Here is a 17304-nt window from a genome sequence, read left to right as displayed (position 1 = left end):
AATATATTGGGTAGAGACACAGACCGGAACAGTCCCTCTACTTCTCCCAGCTGCCTGCTCCCACTACAGCTCGCCACGCTGGATTGAGGAAGAGGGAAGGGATCGTCCTCGACATCAGCTAGGCCATCCTTCCAGAGTGGTGAACCCTGATCAAATTTCCCTCACCCCTAGTATGAGAAGAAATCCACTCTTATCACACCCACCCACACCCTACAATCCTCAGCCTCAAAGCGGACCTCCCTCCACTGGCTTTCGAGGTTGGCCACTCACGCCATCTACAGATCACTTGCACCCATCTGCAGCCTACTTGCCCACGTCTACAGCCCACTTGCCCCCATCTAAAACGATTGCAGCTCCCCACTCCACTGGATCAGGGTAGTACGCTTGGACAAGCATGTCTTGCATGTCGGTTCTTGGCATCTCTAGCTCTGGGAGAACCAGCCCCTGGTCGAAGTACAATGGGATCCAGGCAAGTGGCACTCACCCCCCACCGTGACCATTCTTGCTACCCTTGCTTCTCCTACTCAGCCCTACTGGGAAGAAGAATTCAGTTTCATGGAATCTAAAACCCACCCCTCTCATCTCCCAAACTGAAGATAAAGCCAGATTATCCAGGTCAAATTGTATCTAACATTTTCCAAATACAAATTGCTTTAATCAAATACCAAAATACCATAAATTTGAATAATATGAGTTACCCAAAACACCATAAATTTAATAATACGAGTTACCCAAAATACCATAAATTTAAATAATACAAGTTACCCATGGTCTTCAGCTTTATGCTTACACCAAGAGCTTTCAAGAAGATCTTCCGGGAGGCAAGTTCAGCCCTTTTTTACACCTCCAAAGAAAGTACAACCAATACAAATAACCCTCAGTGAGGTGTTGAATGTCCTAAGCTATGGAGGCTTGAAGAGCTTCATGGCTATGGTTGTGTGAGCACCACCAACAAGGAGAGATAGAGAGAGGAGACAATGCATTATGCTGTACTACACAACTCAAGGATGTGATTGTTATGTATTTGATTCAATGAAGTACATGTACCTTTATAGGTTACAAAGGTTGCCTCAATAACATCACTACTTATGTCCTAACACACACAAATATCTAGATATTATTATAACCTCTCTAAGAGGTGGTTCATACACAAACATACTACCTCACTCATAAGACTGAGTTCACACAGGTAAGATGTTGATTCCCAACAAAGCCCCCCTCAAGGGATTGCCTCATACTATGTCAAGGATAAAACGTAGGCTCATGGTTTCTCATGCCAATTTACCTAATCATATGGCTCTACTTTTACAAGCGAGTTATGGGGTCCCAAGGGTAGATACAACACAAGATCAGGTCACACACTCACAACAGAAAACAACACCAAACATGGACTTTAAAAAGCCCAATCATCATAACAATAGTTTGTTTCCTTTGTGGAAAGCCTTGTCTCCTCCATGATATTGGCCTCTCCATTTTGTAAAAGGAGTTCTTCTCATTGTGGTTATCTTTCCCACAATGTTTACACGGCTTCTTTAAGTGACAATCCTTTTTTGTATGATTGTTCCTACCACAGAGTGAACATTTCATACCTTTGAAGTTCTTCTTTATAAAGGAGTTGCCTCCCCTTAGTTTCCACGCTCTTTGAGCTGCATCTTCCTATTCAGGCGTCTTATCTTTCCCTTCGACAAAAGGCGAAACGCCACCTCTCATGAGGTTGAATTTCAGTTTCGTTCACCAAGCACGTAAGTGCTCTCCATCAAACTTCTCAATGAGCATATGGGTAGCCATAAAAGGCAAAGAAATGACAAGAAGTTCTTAACAAAGGATGGGATTCAATGTTCGTGTCTAATTCCTTACAGAGAATGCCCCGGAAAAATTAGGGTTTTTTGACATTAGGATTTTATAAAATAAGAATTTTCAAACAAGGGTTTTTTTAAAATTGATGCTATAGGAGGATAGAGTATCACCTTAATGCAAGATATGCACACTCAATTTTAAATTTTATCAAAGTGACTAAGAGTAATTACTCTGCTTGGGTAGATTTACAAAGAATGAAGAAAAACCCCAAATCAAGATGCAGTACTACAGAGATCATTTCTTTAGATTCACAGAGGATGGATTTGTCAAACGCCTTGGCTATATATCCATGTACACATCTCACGCTATGAGGGTGACTATTGGTCAGATTAGAGTTTTCTCTCACACTCTAGAGAATGAGGCAAGGAGAGGAGCACGGACCCCTAGAGAGGACAGAGTATGCACATTATGCCACAGAGAGGTAGAGACTACATATGCAGATGTCCTGTATATTATGAGATCAAAGGGAGACATAGTTACACCCGGTTCGCACACCACCGCCACAATTCGATTCGATACGGTACGGTACGGTTCGATGCATTACAGTTTAGAGTGATCCGGATCTGACCGTTTTTTTTCTGCCCGTTTTTTTGTTCACCGTTTGGAGAGCCGTTTGTTGGGCGTTTTTTGGGGCTCTTGCTTGCTTGCCTTGAGGCTTGAGGCTTGGCAAGTTGGCCCTTTCGTTGCCAACTTGCCTTTGTTTGAGGCTTGACTCTTGAGCCTTGAGCCTCTCCCTATTATCTATATAATAGGCTCTCCCCCAACCCCATCCTCACAAGTTCTCATTGCTCAACCATCCCCTCACAAGTGCTCATTGCTCAAGTCTATCCTCTCCCTTGAGTCCCCTCTAGGCTCTCTCCCTCTTCCTCAAGGCTCAAGCCTCTCCCTCTTGAGTCTTGAGTCTTCCTCAAGCCTCCCCCTCTTCCTCAAGCCTCTCCCTCCCTCTCCCTCTTCCTCAAGCTTCTCCCTCCCTCTCCCTTTCCTTCTCCCGGGACCCTTCTCTCCTCTTTCACCATGAGAGAAAAGCATGAAGCCTTTACTTTGCATGCCATTACCCATGAGAAGAACAAAGGGAAGTCGGGGACATGGAAGTGGACTTGCAAGTATTGCGGCAAGGCCTAAACTAGTAGTGCCACTAGGCTTCTTGCACATCTCTCCAAGATGGGGGGCAAATTGCACCTTGAAAGATGATCCCTCAAGACATTTCCGATGGCATTGTGAAGAAGTACTCCTTGCTTGGCAAAGCAAATGATAGTGGAAGAGTACCCCCACCATTGCCGCCGCTCAAGACGAAGTCATCCCGCAGGGAAGGGATACATCCTCTTCATCATTCTCCGCATCCTTCTCCCTCTTCACCAACTCCAACCCCTCATCATAGAGACCAAGTGAGTTTGAGGTTCCACACAAGAGGCAAGCCACTCTTGGAGGCTCCATTGGAGCAAATGTGGCCTCTCTCTCTTGGGTCCAAGCAAAGCAACAAGACACAAATGTGGAGATTGCACGCGCGGTCATTGAGTGCAATCTCGCATTTTGTGTCCTCAAAACTCCTCAATGGCAAAGGATGGTGAGGGCCATTACCGAAGTAGGACCATGCCATGGCCCTTGGCATGGTATCACCTACAACGACATGCACACGAAGGTACTTGATGAAGAAAAGGAGAGAATCAACAAGACCCTCGAGCCCGTCCGAGTGGAATGGGTGAAGTATGGGTGTTCCATCCTCTCTGACGGATGGACCAAAGAAAGAAGAGGGGCATCCTCAACATTCTAGTATCTTGCCCTCTTGGCACGTACTTCTTGCGGGCCATGGATGCCGAAAAGGCGAGGAAGAAAACCTCGGGCGAGTTCATCTACAAGCCATAATCGAGGTGAGATACAATTTTAATTTTTGAGTTTGAAGCTTGAAAGTTTAGCCTTTGCCTTTTACTCAACTTTCAAGTCTTATTTATTTTCCTTTTTCATCCATCCATCATCCTTGCAGGTTGGCCCCGAAAATGCGGTTCAAGTGGTTACAGACAATGCGTCCAATTGCCGCAAAATGGACCACTTGCTTGAGGAGGAGTTTAAGTCCATAGTATGGACTCCTTGTGCCTCTTACTTCCTTGACTTGCTTATGGAGGACATACGCAAGTTAGAGTGGGTGAAAAGTGTGGTGACACAAGCCACTCAAATTGTCACTTTTTTCAGTCAAAAATTCAAGGCCCTTGCTATCTTCCGCCATCACAGCGACTTGGAGATGAAGAAGCCATCCTCGACGCGCTTTGCCTACATGTGGCTTCTTCTAGAGCGCCTTTATGATGTCATGCCTAAGCTCCAAGTAACAGTGGTTTCACCGGAGTGGCAGGAATGGATACAAGGTGAGATACCTTCGCGTGTCGATGAGGCAAGAGCCATTCAACAGCTATGCTTGAGAGAGGAGTTCTGGCACCAAGTCCGCGCCCTAGTCATTGCGGTTACTCCCTTGTATAGGGTTTTACACATGACAGACATGGAGGGAGCTACTATGGGACTCCTCACTCACTTTATGAGAGGCCATTACCGAGATTACCCGCACCACAATCCTCGATGAGCTTGTTCCAGAGTATATGGTAACAAGGTAAATAAGATTCAAGAATAAGTAATAAACTAAAATAGAATGTTGAATCTAAATACTTGTTCTTTCGTTTTTCTCATATAAGATATTCTCCCCTTTATTTCAAAATTCAAAGTGATCTCCTTGAGGCTACTCCTCGACGCGATGCTAACTTGGCACTCGTGGAGAAGAAATGGAAGTGGATGAAGAGGCCTATCCATGGCCTTGCTGCTTTGATGCATCCTGCCTACAAAGCACTCTCACTTTTCACTGATTAATAGTTGCTTTCAACTAGGGATACTTTCTTACCGAAAGCATTACCCGATGATGAGAATGGGCAATTTCAATTCTTACAGGAGCTCATCAACTATAATGATCAGAGGGGCCCCGCATTCGCCAATGCGGTATGTTGGAGGAGGGATTCTATGGTGAAGGCTCTCTTTTGGTGGGAGTCATTTGCTTACCAACAACCTCACCTACAAAGAGTGGCTTTGAGGATTCTAGCGCAAGTAACCACTAACCACTTGGCACTAAGTTACTAAATTATGTGTAGATACTAGAATCCTGAACATTGTTTATTTTTATTGTGGATGCTCTTTGGGTGCATATGAGAGGAACTGAAGTTCCTACTCACTTATACACACGAAGTTACGCAATCGATTGAGCACGAGACAAATAGAGCGGCTGGTCTATTGCTGCAATAACTTGCGCACGGTGCGTACAATGCACGATATGAGTCAAGCTAGACAAGTATATTAATAATAGTTATGTAACATGTTCATTGTTAGACTTACATAACTTTCAATGTTTTATTATTTAGCCCCTAATCAATTGTAAAACTTGTAGGTAAACGTTGACGAATTCAAGTTGACGGTGGACACTCTTAAAAGTGTCCACAAGGAGCGTAATGTAGAGGAGGAGGCCATATATGCAGAGCTCTACAAAGAGCTAGAGGAGATTGATAGACGAGTCTCTCGCACTCGCCGTGGCCGCCGAGCTAGAGGTGGAGTACAGGTTTGGCCTATTCTTACCTTTGGCTCCCGAGGCTGTAATCGCCCAGTTGCTACGGATGTCAGACGTGGCTCCACGAGTCGGAGCTCTACCTCCGCAACGATTAGAGTTGAGGATGCTTCCATTGCGGAGTCTTCTTCGGCAGTTCATGGTGATATTAGGGAGCCCGAATATGATGATGAGGGCAACATTCTTAGCAATGGGGATTTTGGTGGAAGCTCTGAGGTGTCCTCCTCTAGTGAGGATATTGAAAAGCCTAGCGATAGCTCTAAGTCCTGACTCCTGACATAGATGGTGACATAGGCGTTCAACCTCTCTAGTCCTCTATGGGCTTTTTGCATTTTTGTACTCACATTTTTGTACTTGCCCATGCGGCATGCCAACTTTTGCGGCTTTATATATATTCATGACTCTTTGACATGTCACATGTACATTTGTCTACTTTCATTTTCTATGCAGCTTGCAAGTTGCAACATTCTAAATTTTTATGTTTTGGGCAAGTTGTAAGTTGTAACTTCTAACTTCTCAAAGTTTTGCATCTATATTTATATTTTTAAGTATTTTTTAATGGACCATACCTCCACCGTATTTTTGTTTTCAAAATTTAGCGGTGCGTTCTGAGACCATATTTGAACGTACCGTACCGAATCGAACTTTTCGTACCTAACAACTATGGAGGGAGACACCACTGCTTGTTCAGAGAGGGTTTTGGCCCACTTACCAAATGATGGAGTATCATGATCAGAGATGCTTAGGCCTTTTCCTCTTTGAGCTACACCGACATAGAGAAAGGCTTCTACAGGTGCAAAGCCAAAGATCACCAGCTTCTTCAAGCCTATCAGCGAGCCACATCCCCCTCCCCCTGTATCATCTACCTCCCGACGAGGACACACACTACAGAGAGCCTCGAAGATCAGAGCTGCCAGGAGACCGCGAATACCCGGACGCAGACCACCACTACTCCATCAGGCCTAGTCTGCCCAAATCCAGGCACAATACCACAGAGCTATGGAGGAGAGAGGGTTGCATAGAAACACGTTTCGTATGAGTTTGAAACGTACGAAACGTTTCGAAACATTTCATCTTGTATGACACGCGTTTTTTAAACATCCCGAATATTTCAATACTCTACAGCTCATGACCTGTCACATCATTTCACACCTTTTCCGTGCATGTTTCCCAATGGCAGCCACCTGTACTTTTTCACCGTTTTGTGTACCAGCTCGACATCGAATAAACGCCCGTGTAAGCCCACCTGCTCCTTAGTGTCCTTGGGCCTTGTGGGGGTCTTTTCAAGGGGTAATGTCTTGTTTTGCTTTATGTATGTTTTCCCTGCACAACTCACAAAGCAGTATGTTTCATTGTTTTGTTCTCTTCCATCAAAATTTATGGCATATCTTCCTCCCCTTGCTCTATTAAGGCCTAAATCTACCTACCTTCTCTCCTCCTTGCTCTTTTGTTGGCCAAGATGACAGAATTCATGAAGCATAAAATGAGATTACTTTATGTTATGTGTCGCACTTGCAGGGCCAACAATCTACATTTATCCCCGCCTTGTAGGATGTCTCAAACAGGTGATTCTCTTTGGAACAATGTCACCTTCGAGTCTAGATATGGTAGCTCGCGCTCCGGAAAGTGGAAATGCAACTTTTGTGCAGATAAGCACCATGGCAGTGTCCACCATGGCAGTGTCACCAAGCTGGAGGCACATTTGTCACAAACAAAGGGTTTGGGCATTGGGCCATGCAAGCATGTGCCACAAGAAATCTATGATAGCCTAAAGGCTTAAAAGGCCATGCAGCTAGGTATTCCCCTCGAGGATATCCCCAATCTGGGAGAGCCTGAAGCACGTCAAAGTGTCTCCAAGAGGACTCACACTATCACAGAGGAAGATACCAATGGTGATGTTGCAGGTGGTTTTCGCTTGGCATCTCGCTCAGTACTTTCATAGTTTATTTCATGTTCGTTTTGTCCTTTTTTTCTGGACATCCAGAGGACATCGACAGTTGTACATTGATTTGTCTCATAGGCCGAGTTCGGCCTCTAGTAGACGTTAATACAGCTTTCTTTCTTTCTTTCTTGCCTATCTATATAAGAACAAGGCTACAAGCACACACACACACCTTCCAGCAACTTTCAAGTTTCAAGTCTCTTGAGTCTTTGACACTTCGCTCATTGCTCAAGCCTCACTGCTCAAGCTTCAAGCGGCAAGCCACACTCTATGAGTGTATCTACTCTCTCTAGTCTCTCTCCCTCAAGCTTCTTCCAACTTCCAAGTTCCAAGCCTCTCACACAAGGCTCTACTCTCTAGACTCTCTCTCTCTCTCTCTCTCTCTCTCTCCCTCAAGCCTCTTGAGTCTTCCAACTTCCAAGCCTCTAGGCTCTCACACAAGCACTCTAGTCTCTAATCTCTATCCCTCAAGCCTCTATCTCTCTCTCTCTCCCTCTCTCAAGGCTCAAACCATCTTCAACCATGGCATCCTCCTCACGTGCCAGGGATTCCCGTAGAAGGACGATAGGATGGAAATGGTGGGAGGAGGTTAACTACACCCCATCCGCTCATGGAGGTGGTTCTCGGCCATGGGCATGCAAGCTTTGCCCGTACCGGCGAATGGGTGGCACCGGCAAAGTGCGAGCCCACCTCTTGCATGAGAGTGGGTATGAGGTGCGGTTTTGCACGAATGTCACGCCCGAAAAGGGACGGAACCTTCTTAACAAGCTTGCCGTCTACGAGGCGGTCGAAGCGGCAAGAAGGACACCACAAGTGGTCGTGGATCTCGCGACGATGGGGAGGGGAACTCAAGCCTCTACGATGAAGTCATGTGGTGGATCGGGATCATGCACGCCATCACCTTCACCATTGAGTCGGAATGTTGCTCCATCCATGACGCCGGCACCCTCCATCTCCACGGCCTCTCAACCCTTACGTGGCCCACGGCGACAATCTATACTTGGGGAGAATTGGAACCCCAAGTTGAAGGAGGAGGTGGATATGGTGGTGGCCCGCTTCTTCTTCCACGACCACATTGCCTTTCAAGCAGCTAGGTAAGTGCAATCGATCATTGCCAATTCATCATTCATGTTTTCATCATCCTAGTCCCCTTCTCATTAGTAAATTGCTTTCTTGAATAGGTCGGAATACTTCAAGGTCATGGTTAAGAAGATTGGAAAGTATGGCTCAACCTATACGCTCTCCTCATCCAAGAGCTTGCGCACTACATTGCTCGAGAAAGAGAAGCGCATTGTAGAGCAAGCGGCCGACAACACAAAGCGGCAATGGGAGAGGAGCGGAGTCACCCTCATTGTGGATGGATGGAGCGACACCCGCAAGAGGAGTATTCATGGCGTGGTTGCATATTCCCACAGAGAGAGGTACTTCATCTCATCTCATGATGCCAACAACATGGTCTCCTTTGTCCTCAACAACAAAGATACAATATCACTCATGATGCATCCGCCACCGGGAAGAGCACAGATGTGCTGCGGCGGAGTAGGCTACCACCATGGAGATCAATGACCCCGAGCATGTAGTGGGCTTTGTTGCGGATGGGGAGCCTTCCAATAGGGCAGCAAGAGCTATCCTCCAAGGTATATATGGAATTGTCACGATGTCCTTTTGTATGGCTCATTGCCTAAACAACGTCCTCAAGGACATAGGGACATTGCCATGGATCAGCCCGCTCATTGAGGAGGCCAACACCATGGTCTCCTTTGTCCTCAACCACCAAAGACTTCGGCATGAGAACCGGCATGAGTTCAACAAGAGGTCCTCTCTCTCTCTCCTCAAATATTCCGACACCCGGTTTACCTACAACTTCCTCATGTTGGGCCGGTTGAAGGATTGTAGCAGTGCTTTGAGGGGGCTTTTTCCTAGCGACGGGTTTGTTGACATGCAAGAGTCCCGTACAAACACTCGCCAAGAGTGTAGGTTACGGGCGGATGACTCCTCTTGGTGGAAGCGTGTGAAGACCACGAATGCTATGGTAAGGCCCATAGTCCACCTATTGAGGATTGTAGACGCTATGCAACCATGCATAGACAAGGTCTACGAGGCCATGGATCGCATGATAGAGAAGTTGAAAGACTTCGTGCCTGACGAAGACAAATATAAGGAGATCCATGCCTTGTGTCTAGGAAGGTGGAATTTCTACTACTCTCCATTGCATGCAGCGCTTATGTGGTGGACCCAGAATTCCAAGGCAACAAGCAGGAGAGCGACCGGGAGGTGAGCGTTGGATGGAGGATCATCTTGGACCGTCTTGTGCCTGATGCATCGGTTAGGCGCAAGATTAGGCACCAGCTTTCCATGTACAGGTCATTTCATGGCTCCTATGGCGTTGGGATTGGTTTCATGGGCCAATCTATGCTGTTGCTCACATTTTGCATCCCCTTTGGAGGAATGAGGAGCAATACCTCAATGAGGAACTAGAGTCAGGATGGACCGAGTACCTTACCAAGTTGGTGGGACTGGGAGGTGATATACAGCTTATGAGGAAGCTCGAGGATGAGCTTCTCATTTACCGCAACGGTAGCCATATGTTTGGGCAAGCTATTGCATTGCTCCGGGAGACACAGTTGGAGCCAGTGTCTTGGTGGGAGAAATACGGTATTGGTACACCCAACTTGGTAAGGTTATTGTATCTTTGTCTCCTATTCTTTCAAAATCTACATTCAAATGCTACTCTCTTTGACTCTAACTTTACATTCTTTTTTGTACAATGTAGAGATGGATTGCATTCAGAGTTCTCTCCCAAGATTACAGTTCAGGGCCTTGTGAGAGGAACTGGAGTACATGGACTCTTTTTCACACGAAAAAGAGAAACAGACTCGCCACAGCACAATTGGAGAGGCTTGTCTTTTGCCATTGCAATCTCTAATTGCTAGAGCAAAACGGTCATCCCAAGTGAATCCAGATAAGATTGATATCATGAAGTGCAAGGAGATTGCCGACATTCCTCAAGAGGAGAGAGACATCTATTCTATGCTCTATGAGGAGATCATGGCTCCGGCTCGCACTACATGATCTTCTCGAGAGCCTAATACTAGTGGTTCACCCGCACCTCTAGAGGATAAGGCATTTGAGGACTCAACTACCGGCAATGACCCTGAGAGTGCGGCTACAAAGGCAGAGGATGCATATGAGGATGAGCATGAGAATGCAGATAGCAACCACCAGCATCATTTTATTTGGACATGTTATTTAGTTTGGACATGTTATTTATTTTGATCTTAGATTTTGGGTCATGACTCATCACCCACGTGGTGATCGTTTTGCTTTCTGTTTAGTGATTTCTGTTTACGTGATTTGTGATATCATCATATCTTACATGTATTTTGTTTTTATTGAAATGAATTTAATGTGGTCTCTTATAAGTTATGTCATAGGGACTTTTTTTTTTGTATATTTCAAGCTACAAAAATATACATGTTTTTTCTATTTTGTATGAAACCTTTTTGTACCCATTTCTTACCTTTTATGAAACGTTTCAAAACGTATGAAACCTGTTTCATACTTGCTGTTTCAGAAACGCCTGGCAACACTGACTACGCCCCCACCATCTCCACTGGGTAGTATACCACCTATCATGATTGTACATCTATAGCATGCTAGACAGTGACTGCATAGTGAGCTGCACACGACTAGGATTAGCTTTTCATTTCAGTTTTTCTTTCTAGGATACTCAGGACATGGACTTGTTGTATACAGATTTGTGTCATAGGCCAATCTGGCCTTCCGTAGACGTTAATATATCTTCTCTCTCTCTGGTTGATGTGTCACATGCACTCTGCACTGTAGTGCATGGTGACAAACTGGCTCATCATCATCAGTGCAACATTGTAACAATATTAGCAGTGAATCAGTTCATTCATCAATTTACTGCTCATCTTGGGATGAACCTTTCGAGGTCATTACCGATACAAGCAATGTAGCCATAGGTGCAGTTCTCCAACAGGACAATAGACCCGTGGCATACTACAATAGAAAGTTGGATGTCGCCGAAAAGAATTATTCAGTATATCACAAAGAGCTTTTGGGTGTGATCACAGCACTCAAACATTGGAAGCCTTTTCTTTATGGATAGGTTTTCACAATAAAAACAGACCACCAAGCACTTACGTGGCTTCAAACTATGCCAAGTGCCCAGTGGAGTGATCGAAGGCTAGGTGGAGTCAACTCTTCCAATAGTTTGGAGGAATGATTGAATACATCCCTGGTAAGCAATACCCAGTAGCTGATGCTCTTAGCCGAAAGGCCAACATCCACGCAGTCCAAGAGTCTTACCATTCTCGAAATCACGGGAAAAGACTTAGATAGCATGAAAGACTAATATGTCGATTCCCCTGAGTTTGGTACTCAGTACAGTTTGGCCCTCAATTCTGAGCCAAGCCATTATTCAGTACAGAACGGTTGGTTGTTCTTCAAGAACCGCTTCTGTGTCATTCAAGAAAAGCGTTCCGCTCTTCTCCATGATGTCCATGACTCCTTAGTTGGAGGCAGGCTTAGTTAGTACGAAAGGTACGGTACAGTACGGTACGATAAAATATGGTACTAATTGGTATCTTAAAAAATTTTTGAGGTAGTTTTTTTAAAAAAAAACTTCCTAAACTTAAAAATTGTAGACAAGAAGTTACAAAATAGCAAAATCGTACCTGATCGTACGGTACGAATCGTACGTACGATCTGATCCGTACGACGTACAGAACTAACCCTGGTTGGAGGCCATATTAACAGTACCCTTGAGAAATTAGAACGGTCCTTTTATTGGCCAAAGATGAGGCGTGATATCTATTAACATGTTCAAGCCTGTAAGATTTGTCAAAAAGTAAAGGTTCCACATACAAAGAAGGTTGGTTTACTTCAACCTTTGCCTATCCCTGATGGACCTTTCATCAACATATCTATGGACTTTGTAGGACCTCTACCAACATCCACCGGAACCCGTAACACTCAGTGTTTCACCATCGTGGATCGCTTCAGTAAATTCTACACGCTCATCCCATGCAAGCATACGGCCACAGCCGAGGACGTAGCCCATCTGTTTCTCAAGCATTGGTACTCAATTTGTGGTGTGCCATAACATCAGATAGAGATTCCAAGTTTACCTCACATTTCTGGAGGACATTATTTGAAAACTTCAGAACTAAGTTGCAGTTGTCTAGTGCATTCTATCTACAGAGAGATGGCCAAAAAAAAAAATATAACCAGTTGGCCTTTGATGTTCTCAAGTCATATTGTCATGACCAGCAGTCTAAATGGGAACATTATCTTCCATTGGTCCAAGCTATCTTAGATACTTCCACAATCTCTCCCGATTTGATGGGATCTTGCTCTTGAGATTACTAATTGAGGATGAAAGTAAATGGATAGTTAAACCTGTCATTAGGGAGCATAATGTTTATCAAGTGGTTATATATGATAAGAAGAGACTAAAAATCCCGGTACTTGACATCCGGGATTCCCTCAAATAATTGCCCGGCAGTTTGAAATCCCTAGCCGAAGCTATGTGCCCGGAGTTGGGCGGTAAGGAATCAATCCCTCACGAGGAACTGAATGAATTAAACCTTTCGGAGAATAAGGAGAAATTGATCAAGTATCTTGAGCAAGATATCTTGATTCTGAGGGACAGCTTAGGAAAGCACAAGAGAAATATTGGGACCGGTTTCATATAGACATAACTAATTGTCTGACCGTGTCATCGATGTCGATGAAAATCTACCGCACCCACTATTACCCCAATGCATGTCCAATATATTGTCCCAAGCCCAACCAAGCGGCGTTCATTCGCCGGGGTTATTATGGCGGTCATACCGACGTGTATATACCACATGGTAATGGCCTTTTCTACTACGACATTAACTCTTTGTATCCCTACGCGATGACAATGCCAATGCCTGGCGGAATCCCTGTATGGGTTGGGAAACTACAAGGGTCCGACCTAGAACCCGAACGACACTCATTCATCCAGTGTCGGATGTACTCCATATGAAGCAGGCTTTCGTCGCTATTTCTCTTCTCTTTTGACGAGATTGGTGTCTCCATCTCTAGAGGCTAATAAAACCACAGAAGCATTTTCCGAGATCATTGAGTCAGTCAAGAACCGCTTGACCAAAGCACAGGAAGCATATAGCAGACAGGCGAATAAGTCTGGACGAGATGTCCACTTCAAGGAAGGGAATTGGTTTATTTGCGTATCATGAAACAAAGATTGAAACAAGTAGGCAAACATTGTCCCAAGCTTTCATTCCGTAGTTTTGGCCCTTTTCCAATAGTTAAGAAGTTAAGTGATGTCTCCATGAAGTTAAAGTTGCCTACCAGTTGGACAATGCATGATGTTTTCCATGTTTCTTGGCTAAAACCATATGTTGGACCAGAAGTGTTTGATGTTTCAGATGAACAGCAGCCAGATGTGGTAGACGAAGCAGAAGTCATCGAGCCCGAGCAAATCCTTCTTCATCGTTGGAAGCATGGTTCCGGTCGACGGATACGTCAATTCTATACGAAAATCCGCCATCAAGACACCCACGAAGCCGTATGGCTAGACGAGTTCTTTCAAGAGTACCCCCAGTTGTTGGCGGACTACTTGGAAGCCATAAACCTGCCACCAATCTAAGCTGCAGGGAATGTCACATGCACTCTGGACTATAGTGCATGGTGACGAACTGGCTCATCATCATCATCAGTGCAACATTGTAACAATATTAGTACCATTCAGAATGATATTTGTCGTACGCCGTGACCCCATTGTAATCCGCAGTCCAGGATAAGTCAGGCACAAGCTACTCTCAACCATAGCAAGTCATTCAGTCAGTCTAAACCCACTTAAAGAGACGCATTCATGCATATATAGTCAGTAGAAACCTTAGGGTTTGCATCAAAAAGCATCTTGCATATTGCACATCATTCATGCATAGCATCTAGGGCATTGCAGGAACCCCAGATATCATCCAGTACTTATCAGGATATTTACTAGGATTTTTCTGGTATTTTTCCCAGCATTTTTAGCATTTTATACACGTTTATGTATTATTTATTGGACATGAGCAGTCGGCCAGCTCAGTAGCCAGCCGACTGGCTCATATGGTCCATATAAATAGAGCCCTTGCATAATCATTCATTCATTCATTCATATTCAGCCAAGGAGCATTCACGCGCTTAGCATCTTCAGCACAAGGAGCAAAGCAATTGCAGTTTTCAGCCTCCTCATCTCAGCGTTTTCCTCCTACATCAGTAGGCGCCTCAACGCATGAGCATTCAGCCATCTTGCATCAGTAAAACGCAGCAGTTCAGCATTCAGCCTTCAGTCCACCTTGTGTTTTCTGTATCCATATAGTTTTCAGCATTCATCTCATCATCGTTTTGCTCCAACCACTTGGTGAAGGTAAAACGCAGCATCCATATTCATTTTTACAGCATTCATACTCAGTCTAGAACAGTCCCAAACAGCCCCTCTCTCAACCCTAGCTTTGCATCCCTCCCTCATTCCATTGGGAAGAGTGCATAGGCTCGAGATTGGACATCTTTGGTGCTTCTACAGCAGTGTACAGTTCAGCCCAACACATGGTCTTCAGAGGTCTTGCGTTTGGCTTATCGTCAGTCACACCGTCAGTCTCTTTAAAGATAATAAAGCAAATACTATCTCGGTAACGGGATAGGGGGCCCTTCAGTGGGTAATTCAGGACCCCATACGGTGTACAGCTCTCATCTCTCTCTCATATCTCTTTAGAGTTGGAAGTATTAAAGTGGATTGCTAAACTCGCGAAACTCAAGATACAAAAGACGGTGTGAGCATTTGTGTGACAGGATCCTCTAATACGAATACTTCCGCTGCATGTTACAATATGTAAGAGCAGATGGCGAATGGCAACAGGCTTAGGCTGAAGATGCCACGCTGGAGCAGCCAGGTGCGGGTACAGCAACATTCATGTCGGAAGCGGCTGTTATTGTTGTTGCCGATCAAAGGCAGCATGGACTGAAGTGCGGAATCTGTTGCACCGTAGTACAACTATACTACAATACAAACAGGTATGGATCTGCTCAGTACGGATGTATATATTGCTGGCAACTGCACGGATAGATACAAAAAGTTCACGCTAACGCTCGAGGGAGAATCAACCTAGAGCTCTAATAACTACCTAGATATTACTATAACCCACCTAAGAGGTGATTCACACACAAACATACTACCTCACTCATAAGAGTGGGTTCACGCAGATAAGACCTTGATTTGAAACGTGAGGTACAGCCAATCCTCAGCAACTATGAAAAGTAGAGCAGTAGGTACAAAAGGTACTCGGGCTGCTACAACACGTGCATCCGCAGTAACAGAAAGTAAAACAAGTACAAAACAGGGTACACTCGGGTACAGCCAGCATGTATAGTGCAGTCCAAACTGGTTCACCAGGTATTTTTGCAGATATATAACCACCAAGTACAAAACAGTATGGCCATGAACTGCAAGTACAATGCCTACATCAGAGGGTACAGTTCGGTACAACCCAATTCAGCAGAGTCCATTAGTACTGACAGCTGATGTAGAATTTGTAGTACAGTCAGGAGTACGGGCCCAAGTGCATGAAGATGCTTGTTTTTTATGTTTATTAACCTTTGCTTAGCATTGGTCATGCACAACCACCTTTTCCAAGTGTTAAGAGAGTTGGAAGAAGGATGGACGGTCACCAATCCTCCAAAGCTGTGACATGCGGAAGAATATCCACAATGTTGCCTTGGGAGTATCCAGGAGCATGATGGACTCACTCATGGAAGGGTGGTAACCCTGGTGAGTGAGTATGTGAACTCATGGAAGGGTGGTAACCCTAGTGAGTTATGTGAACTCATGGAAGGGTAATTGCTCTGGTGAGTACTTGGATCCTGCCATGGTCGGGAAAACTTTGGTGTACAACATAGCAGCTAGTTTCTTGGTGGGAGAAATACGACATTGAGGCACCTCACTTGGTAAGACTCGGGACTCGGGATTTAGCCCAAATAGTTTGTTATTAGAAATTTAAAGCATGTTCCTATAATATGAGCAATGAGGTGCATGTTACAAGAACAATTGCAACCTTTGACTCCTCTTATGGTTGTTCTTGATGATGAAGGGACAAAGGATTGGATTTTCCATAGCGCAAATCCGGAACCTTATCCTAGTTTCTCTTTCTCTCAAGTTTCAGCTCCTTTGATCTATAGGTTGATTAAACCTGCGCCTTGGTTTGTTGGTCGTGCTAATAAGATTTGGCTCCTCAAACCAAAACTTGAAGAAAATTTGGCATAGTAAATTTCTTTGCTGCGAAATGCCCTTCTTGTTGTTGCATAAAGGAAAGAGTGAAGGTAAGGTCACCCTGCATCAAAAAGGATTTGTTTCATTTAGAGAAACATCACCCCCTGAGAGTTCATGCAATATAGGTACACATCCTTCCTACTCACACGGAGCCCTTTCTCACCCGGGACAATAACGGTCTTTGCTGGCATTAAAAGTCCCCCAGTGGAGCTCGTCTCTCTCGTCTCTCTCTCTCTCTCTCTCCCCGTCCCACATGATATTGTATCCCCTCACTGTACTCCACTCACCTCCATAGCGTACCCCCCCCCCTCACTATATTCACACCCTATAAGGGTTTCTGTTTACCTTCCAGTTCCAGTTTCATTTTCTAGGTGCCAGTAGTATCATCTTTATTTTTCATTTTTCATTTTCTGGTTTTTTATCCAGACATTGTATCAGATCCACCATGATGTAACTTTTTGGTCTCATAGGTCATTATGGCCTTTTGAAGACGTTAATATAACATTTCATTTCATTTCTCTCCAAAAAAAAAAAAAAGAATGCAGTCTCCCCCCAAGAGTGATCAACAATGGAGGGAGCCTCCCCCAG

General features: G+C 44.7%; 2 protein-coding genes across 16 annotated transcripts in view; one reads left to right on the top strand and one right to left on the bottom strand.

Annotated features, from left to right (window-relative positions):
* The window catches only part of LOC147621091 (transglycosylase), a 165639-nt gene that overhangs the window by 115953 nt on the left and 32382 nt on the right, over positions 1-17304 (bottom strand). The gene's annotated exons all lie outside the window — the stretch shown is intronic.
* On the top strand, positions 5150-5719 carry LOC147621092 (uncharacterized). The gene is made up of 2 exons (XM_086823727.1): positions 5150-5179; positions 5276-5719. Exons 1-2 carry the CDS (start codon positions 5153-5155, stop codon positions 5717-5719), a joined length of 471 nt encoding a protein of 156 aa, XP_086679853.1. The 5' UTR covers positions 5150-5152.

The sequence above is a fragment of the Cibotium barometz genome, chromosome 30, assembly GCF_041138505.1.
Source record: "Cibotium barometz isolate CiBa-2024 chromosome 30, ASM4113850v1, whole genome shotgun sequence".
NCBI classification, from domain to species: domain Eukaryota; kingdom Viridiplantae; phylum Streptophyta; class Polypodiopsida; order Cyatheales; family Cibotiaceae; genus Cibotium; species Cibotium barometz.
This window is presented reverse-complemented; position numbering and strand designations above follow the sequence as displayed.

Bases quoted from the DNA above. Each gene is read 5' to 3' on its own strand.
- LOC147621092 (XM_086823727.1), top strand. From the start codon at position 5,153: ATGCACGATATGAGTCAAGCTAGACAA. The intron at 5,180-5,275 runs GTATATTAATAA...TAAAACTTGTAG, and splicing joins ATATGAGTCAAGCTAGACAA to GTAAACGTTGACGAATTCAA.